Here is an 8,587-nt window from a genome sequence, read left to right on the forward strand (position 1 = left end):
GGAGCTGGCAGAGCCCTGGCTCAGCTCACCTGCGAGGAGCCCTTCGCAGGTCTCTAGCTGGGCCCTCCCCAGCACAGCCGCACGGGGCTGCCATCGGCTCGCAGGGTGCCGGGTTCTCAGCAGTGTGCCTGAGCCCCTCTGGGTGCGCCGCCCGTGGTCCCCGGCTGGCTCCAGCCCCCCACCCAGCCCTGGCCACATTCTCCTGCCTGCGGGCTCCATGTGGGCCCAGCAGCTCGGGGAGGGGTCACTCGGCCAGCCAAGGGTCGGTGTGTTTCCGCCTGGACCACCCAACCGGTGGGGTATGCGTAATGTCCAGGCCAGCTGGCCGCACGCCAGATCGTCTGTTTCAGGGACTTGCAGCGTCTGGCTTAGTAGCAAAGACCCCCAGAGGGATTCCTTCTGTGGCCCCCGCGGCAGCGGGCCCCTGACGCCTCCACGCCGGGGGACTGAGCCAGCTGCTCCTCCCTGGGGAAAGCTGCTAGCCACCCGCCCAGCGCCCCACCCACCCCAGCCCCCTTTGGGGTCCCCGTAGCCCGGGATGGGGCTGAATTCCCCCCCCACACACACGCAGGGTGTTTGGCCCCCCCCACCAAAGGCTTCGGAAGCCTCAGCAGCAGCGTTGGGGGGGGGGGGGGGTGAACCGTGGCTGAAGCAGGAACCGGCCAGGAGCAGGGGCAATTGGCGAGGCAGAGGAATAATGTGCCTGGAGAGCCGGCCCCTTTATTATTAGCAGTGCGGAGAGCAGGCTTTCCATCCCAGCCCTGGCCGAAACCCAGGCGAGGGGACTCTCCCTGGGCATGGGCAACGTGCCCGCTGGGCAGCCGGGGCGGGGCATCAGGCCCTGCACGCAGCACTCGGCGGCCAGCCTGGGGGGTTATTGGCTGTGGGCCAGACCTGAGGTTAAAGTGTGTGTGTGCTGGGGGAGGTGTACAAACCAGTGTGTGTACTCGGCGCGTGAAGCCATCGGCCTGCCTGCCTGTGCAGACACTGGTGTGTATGTATACGTGGGGCGGGAGCTGTAGACATTGGTGTTGGTGGGGTGTATAGTCTAGCGTGTGTGTGTGTATGCACTTTGGGAGTGTACACACTGGTGGGTGGGTGTGGACCTGTGGGTGTATACACTAATGTGTGTGCTTTGAGGGGTGTATATATTTGCATGCATGTGTGGGTGTAGTGTATACATTGGGGATGTATGCAGGTGGATGTGTGTACACTGGAGAGTAAGCAATGGTGTGTGTACTTTGGGGAGTGCACACAGGATGTGTGTGTGTGTGTACACACTGGATGTATAACTGGTGTGTGTGTACAGGGGTGTGTGTGTGTACTTTAGGGGGTGTTAACAGTGGTGGATGTACTGGCGTGTGTGTACTTTGGGAGGGATGTGTGTGTGTGCATGTACACTGGGTATATAACTGGTGTGTGTGTATGTGTGTGTGCCTGTACTTTGGGGGGGGGTGCACACGGGGGGGTATACACTGGTGTGTGTGCGCTTTGGGGGGGGTGTTCGCAGTGGTGGATGGGTGTATGCGGGGGTGTTTACACTGGTGTGTGTGTATACTTTGGGGGTGCACACCGGGGTGTATGTGTGTACACTGAGTGTATACACCGGCGTGTGTGCGCTTTGGGGGGGGTGTTCACAGTGGTGGATGGGTGTATGCGGGGTGTATACACCGGCGTGTGTGTGCTTTGGGGGGGTGTTCACAGTGGTGGATGGGTGTATGCGGGGTGTATACACTGGCGTGTGTGTGCTTTGGGGGGGTGTTCACAGTGGTGGATGGGTGTATGCGGGGTGTATACACTGACGTGTGTGCACTTTGGGGTGTGTGTGTACACTGCGTGTATAACTGGTGTCTGTACTTTGGGCGGTGCTCATGGGGGGGTGTACACTGGGTGTATACACTGGCGTGTGTGTACTTCGGGGGTGCACACAAGGATGGGTATATGTGTCCATTGGGTATAGACGCTGGGGCACACACCCCGGGGTGTCAGTCTGGGTGAGGCTCTATGCCCAGCCCAGCGTCCCTGCCCGAGCCCCATCCTGCTAGCTGGGGCAGGTCTTGTTCCCCGCCTGGAAGTCCGGCCAGACCCTCAGCAGGTCCGCGGGGCCGTAGTGATGCACCAGCACCAGGCGGGAGAAGCGGCACGTCTCGTACTCCAGCCAGCCGACGTTGAAGAGGCCCCAGGGGCTATTGGTCACGTTGACGCCCAGCTCGTACAAGCAGATCCCCACGAAGGCGTCCTCCATGTTGATGACCCGCAGGGTCTGGGCCACGCCGTACACCTTCCTGGCCAGGTCTCCGGAGAGCACGTAGCCCGGGCCGCCGCAGTAGGGCGGGTAGGTGTTGTTGGGGTACACCTCCCGGGGCACGTACCACTTGTAGGCTCTGCTGCGCAGCGGGCCTGTGCCCCGGTAGATGTAGCCCGTCATGTAGTCCTGCCTGGGCGGCTGCAGCAGCTGCCGGACCAGGTAGCCCAAGTTGAGGAAGACGTCGCTGTCGGCCTTCACCACGTAGCTGGCGTTGGGGCAGTGCCGGGTCACCCACTCCAGGCCCATCAGCGTCTTGAGCGTCAGGTTGTTGTAGGTGTCCAGGAAGTCCTGCTGCACGATGTCATGGTGCAGGGCGCTCTCCTCCTCCAGCAGCCGCTGCAGCGGGGCGCCGTAGCGCGGGTGGACCCCGGTCAGGAAGAGCCGCACCAGGGTGACGCCGGGCACAGAGCTCTCATTGCCCCAGGTCTGGCGGATGGCGTTGCGCACCTCGATCTCCTTGGGCTCCGTCACCACCAGCAGCACCAGGAAGGGCGCCCGCTCCCGGCACTTGTCCGGCTCGTTCAGCAGGAAGCGGTAGGGGTAGGGGTAGATCACCTGCAGCGGGTGCCTGGTGGACGCGGAGCGGGCGGCTGGGCACCGCCTCGGCTTGCCACTGGAAGGCAGGGCTGCCCTGGGGCTGCTCGGTGGGGGCAGGCTCCCCCGCGAGCCCCAGCTGCAGGGGCAGGGGGCCCGGCTGTTGGACCACGACAGCCAGCAGGAAGAGGCAGGTGGAGAAGGAGACCAAGAGCAGCAGGCGCGGGGAGCTCGCCCTCATGCCGGCACAGCGGTCTGGGGACGGGCGTCTGCAGCGGGGCAGAATCGGGGCCTCCGGTCCAGCCCAGACCTAGAGAGAGGGAGGCCCAGTTGCGTTAGCGGGAGAGTGGCCAGGCGCCCTGGGGCAAGAGGCCACCTGGGCCTGTGACATTCTCCTGGCGGCGCAAGGCAGGGCCGGAGCATCTCTGGGACCGGAGACCTCCAGGTGCTGCAGGGGCCGGGGGCACGGACCGCAGTGCCCATGCGTGGCACTAGGGGGCGCTGTGCTGCAGCGAGCGGCGGGCGGGGGGAGAGCAGGGGGCGCTCTCCCCTTGCAATCAGAGCTGACCCCAAAGCCCACATATGGCACTAGGGGGCGCTGTGCTGCAGGGAGCGGGGGCTCATAGGGGGGCTGCGCTGGGGGGGGCTCAGTGGAGGGGGCTCAGTGGAGGGGCGCTGTGCTGCAGGGAGCAGGGGGTTTATAGGGGGGCTGCGCTGTGGGGGGCTCGGTGGAGGGGTGCTCGGTGGAGGGGCGCTGTATTGCAGGGAGGGGGGGCTCAGGGGGGCTGCGCTGTGGGGGGCTCGGTGGAGGGGCGCTGTGTTGCAGGGAGGGGGGGCTCAGGGGGGCTGCGCTGTGGGGGGCTCAGTGGAGGGGCGCTGTGCTGCAGGGAGCAGAGGGTTTATAGGGGGGCTGTGCTGTGGGGGGCTCGGTGGAGGGGGGCTCGGTGGAGGGGCACTGTGCTGCAGGGAGGGGGGCTTATAGGGGGCTGTGCTGTGGGGGGCTCAGTGGAGGGGCGCTGTGTTTCAGGGAGGGGGGGCTCATAGGGGGGCTGCGCTGTGGGGGGCTCGGTGGAGGGGGGCTCGGTGGAGGGGCGCTGTGCTGCAGGGGAGGGGGGGCTCATAAGGGGCGCTCTCTCTCCTCTGACCCCAGCCCCTGTAATTCTCAGTGGGTGAGGCTCTAACCCCTAGGTGCCCTGGCCTCTCTCCCGGGCCGATGCTGCTCACCCTGCTGCCAGGGATGCACCTGCCTCGTTCCATTTTCCTTCCCTACAGCCCCCCAACAGTGGAAATGCCCCTGGACTCCCCACACCCGTCAGTGCAGCGTTGCTACACGGCTGCTGCTCCACCCCAGAGGCAGCTGCATGTCAGTGGCGGGGTGGGCAGCGCAGTGAGCAATACCAGCATGCACTGCAGACACGCCAGGGGCTGGCAACGCTCGTGGGGGGGGGGGGGGGGCTGCTCTCTGGGCTGCGGGAGGCAGGGGAGCCCGAGCTGGGAGAGTGTGAGACCAGCCAGCTTCCTCCTACGGCAGCTCCACGAGTCAGTCCTGGACCCTGTGCCCTCCAGCCGCCCCGGCATCCTGGAACGCGAGCGCGCCGGGGGGGGATGAAAGGGCCCCGCGCCTGCCGCGTGGCCCGGGCAGAAAGGCACAGAGCCGGCGGCACATGGGCAGCATTGTGCCTGTGCCCAGAGCAAACAGGGGTGGGGAGGGAGCCTGGCCCGAGATTAGCACCAGGGCACCGGGCCAGGTGTAAATGGCTTGGCAGGTGCGGGGTGGGGGGGCAGGTTTGCCCCTGAAGCTCATGGTCTGATTTATTTAACCCTCTGCCTCTCCAGAGCTGGTTGGGAACAACAAATGGGGAGGCTGGGGGGGAGGGGAGAGTACAGGGAGGACCCAGGATGCCTGGATTCCAGTCCCAACTCTGTGAGGGGCTGGGCGGGGGTGGGGAGTGGGATCCAGGGCTCCTGGGTTCTAGCCCTATTGTGGGGAGGGGAGCAGGGCCTAGTGGTTACAGCAGAGCTGGGAGCCAGGATTCCTGGTTCTCTCCCTGCCCTGCTGTTACCAGAGAGCGGGGTCCAGGCCCTGTGCCTGGCGGGGCTGCCTCCTGACACCGGGCTCCCGGCGGACTCGTTCACCTGAGGGCAGCCCTGGCTGCGGGATGCAGAACTTCCTCCCCCACGGGGGATGCCTGGGGCAGCTGACCCCGCACAGGCCTAGCGTCTGGGCAGGGGCCAGCCGTGCCTGAGCTTGGACATCGCTTAGTGCTTGGGAGCCCTGGGATAAGTCCCTGCCCTGGGGGGTTCTGTGCCTCAGTTTCCACCCCTGTGCATTGCCCTGCCCCCCACGGGGGATTTTGGGGAGCAGCGCACTGCCGGTTTGACTCCGCTGCCCTGGCCCAGCTGGGAGGGGGAGAATCACTCCCCGATTCCCCCCTCCCCGTACTCCCTGGGCAGCTGTACTGCCGACAGGGGGAACTGAACTCGGGCCTCTGGTGCCTCGTGCATGAGCCCCACAACTTGAGTGCAAGGCCGGCGAGCTGACCTTCCCCTGCCCCAGCGGGGTGGGAGGAGGGGGCTCGGCTCAGTCAGGTAATGGGTGACTTGGATTGGAGGCCCGGGGGATGGGGACGGGGGAAGAAAGGACACCCCCCCCCTCCATTTGGGGTGTTTGCACCAGCATGCTTTACCATAAATCACCTAATAACATACAGTACAATGGGGGGGGGGGGGGGCTTTGCTACCATAATACATCTAATAAATGCGACTACTAAAATGGCCCTTAGGAATTTACAAGACAAGCAGTTCACAGAACCGAGCACTGGGGAAAGGGGCCAGGGGCCCACACGGCTGGCACTGGGTTCGTCCAACGGAGGGACAGCAATGGCCAGCCGGGTCTGTTTGCCCCCCAGGATCTCCTTGGTAAGCAGCAATCAGCAGGGAGCGGAAATGCCCACAGGGCACCAGGGCCAGGCGGCTGAGTGCGACCCAGGGACCGGGGTGGGTGAGCACCTCCCTCTGCCTCACTGATCAGCGGAAAACCAAGCCAAGTGGCCCTGCTCAGCCTCCTTTGGCTCCAGCCAGAAAGTGCCTGGGAACAGGGCCAAACATCCGGCTCTGGGTCCCCAAGCCAGAGCCGGTGCTCACAAGGTGGGGGGTGGAGAGGGGAGTCATGTGAAGAGAAGGAAGAGGTGTTTTGCTCGACCTGCCCTTCATTCAGTGCCGGAACGAGCTAATTTTGCGCCTGAGGCAGGAATATACAATTGCTCCCTCTCATGTTTATACGTTCATAGTTAGTTATTTAGTAGAAAAAGGGAAAATACATACATAACAGCAATTCATTTGTTTACTGAAACTTCTGTTGTAAGAAGCCACAGTCACAGAAATATTCGCAGGGCGCTGTACTCAAAAAATGAGGTTTCCAGGATCTTTCGAAAAAGGGGTTTATTTTCAAAAGATCCCCCTCTAAACTGCTGTTTTTCTATCAAAAAGCCCCATTTTGAAAAAAAAACGCAGCTGCCATTATGCAAATGAAGCGCAGAAAATGTAAGTTCCAGCTTCATTTGCAATGTGGAAGTGTCTAATTTACATCCCTTTTTTGAGCAAAGAGATGTGGTCTAGACACAGCCGTAACCGCTGACAAAATTTCCCAGGCAGTCAAATGTTTCAAACTTAAATCTGCTGCTGCTTTTTGAAGACGTGCAGGATCCGCGAACGAATCCTGCTCCAACTCTTAAACCTAAATACAATGGTCCTTTGCCTCCGGGCCCCAGCCCCGCACACCCACTTGTGGAAGTATTGCGTCAGGCGGGAGGCCAGGTCTGCGCAGGACTCCTTAGAGTCCTCCTGGACCTTTTTCCTGTATGTCTCGGGTCAGCCCGAACTTGTGCAGCAGGGCCTGTTGGACCCATTCGTAGTCCCCCAGCTGCCGCTTCTCCAGCTGGCCGAGCACCCCTGCAGCCTCCTGATCCCTCAAGGGGTGAGCGGCTGGAGCCGGTCAGCTGGGGGGACCTGGTGCAGCTCGCAGGCTCACTCGAAAGAGTTAAGGAACCCGTCCATGTCCCCCACATCCTTACACTGGGGCAGCACGAGCTTCTCCAAGTGACCATCAGTCCCGAGACCCCTGGGCCCCTCCCCACTCACCGCAGCCAGGGCCTCTTAGCTTCTCTGCTTCCCTACGGTCCTCGCACTCCTTCTCTTCCTCCTGCGCCTCCAATTCCTTTAGCCTCGGCTCGATCTAGCACGGCCTGGCGGGCACCGTGTCTGTCTGGCAGACTCCAGCCCTCCCTCCTGCCTGAGAGCCCGAAACACTCCCGGGGGTCTGGCTGCTCCCCGCTGGGATGATCATTCACTTCCAGACGGGCAATCAGATGGGCCTTGGTCAGTCTCCCCAGGCAGGCCCCTTGCTCTGCACAGCCCCACAGCGCCTGTCTTTAGGAGTCAGGGGGAGGCCATCTCCCCACTGTTCTCCGGGGGGCAGACTCGCTGGCCGATGCTGCAGCGCCCCACAACTCCCAGGAAGAACCCCTCAGTGTGCCAGGCTCCCATCCTGGAGGACACTGCTTCTCCGCGGCCACACATGGGCGAAGCTGCCTGCCCCTCCGCTTCCTGGAACCGCGTCTCTCTGCCTCCCGCACGCCGGGCTCTCGGAAGCCCCCTTCCTCCTCCTGCGTCCCGGCACTCGCTGCTGGCTGCTCCCTCCACGGGGCGCAGGGCATCCCCCGCTGTGCCCCCGACTCTGCACCCCCGCCCACAGCCAGACGTGACGCTCTGCCGGCCAGTCGAGTAGAAGGGTTATTGGTCCCCAGTGACACTGCGCAGCTTAGGAGCAACGTTAATACCGGAGCCAGGGCGGAGCCTTAGTCCTCTGGGGGGGAGGGGCTTCACCCTCTTTCTTGGTCTAAAACATTCTCCCTCCCCCTAGCCCAGCCGAAACTAACTCACCCCCACCCACAGCTCCTGCTCACTTGCCCCAGGCAGCCCCGCCTCGTCTATTGGCCTCCTTCCAGGTCCGAGGTTATGTGCTGTCCCCTGGGCCTCAGGAGGTGCCAGATGGCGCACACTTCCGCAGCGAGTCACACAGCCTCCCCCTCAGCATGCAGCTAGTGCAGCCGGGCCTGGGGACACTGAGGCACGCCTCCCCGCACACACAGCGTCACTACAGCGCAGCACAGGACAGTCGGATCACATAGCACCCCAAAAGACAAACGGTGACTGCACCACCAGAGAGATCATAGGGTTACAAAAGGAGACGGCCCCCCTCACTATGGCACAGGGCCACACAAGTGAGACAAAAAACCAGCCCCTCCTAAGCCTCACTAATGTGGCTCCAACTATGCTGGTGGGGGCAGGGAACAGGGTGCTGAGGCAGAGTGCTGGTGGGTGCTGGGGCAGGGGACAGGGTGCTGGTGGGTGCTGGGGCAGGGGACAGGGTGCTGGTGGAGGGTGTCTGGACAGGGGAAGGGGACAGAGACAGCTGGAGCCAGTACCTGAGGATCCTGCAGCTATGCCCCAGGTCTGGGGGTCTCAGGAAGTACGTGCGCTGCTTCTGCCTCCCCCAAACATCCGTGCACTGCCTGAAGGGCGGGTCTGTGGTGCACCAGTGACCTCCTTGCACCGGCTGACTTCCTGTGAGTGCACAGGGGCAGAGGAGTAGGAGTCCCAGGACCGTGCGAGCTCCAAGCACTCAGGCAGCATGTGCCCTGCTTCTCGCTCCCTGCGGCAGCCACGCGCTGCCTGAGCCGTTGG

At 63.2% G+C, this 8,587-nt stretch overlaps 1 protein-coding gene across 1 annotated transcript; it reads right to left on the reverse strand.

Moving 5' to 3' along the window:
- Positions 1-700: 700 nt before the first annotated feature.
- Positions 701-8,038, reverse strand: LOC106731581 (beta-1,3-galactosyltransferase 2-like). Its single transcript, XM_075916122.1, is given in 3 exon segments — positions 701-2,890; positions 2,892-3,152; positions 6,983-8,038. Coding segments are annotated over 2 exon segments (1,041 nt in total). The 5' UTR covers positions 3,084-3,152; positions 6,983-8,038; the 3' UTR covers positions 701-2,041.
- Between the last annotated feature and the right edge of the window lie 549 nt (positions 8,039-8,587).

Source organism: Pelodiscus sinensis, unplaced genomic scaffold (assembly GCF_049634645.1).
Source record: "Pelodiscus sinensis isolate JC-2024 unplaced genomic scaffold, ASM4963464v1 ctg90, whole genome shotgun sequence".
NCBI lineage: Eukaryota > Metazoa > Chordata > Testudines > Trionychidae > Pelodiscus > Pelodiscus sinensis.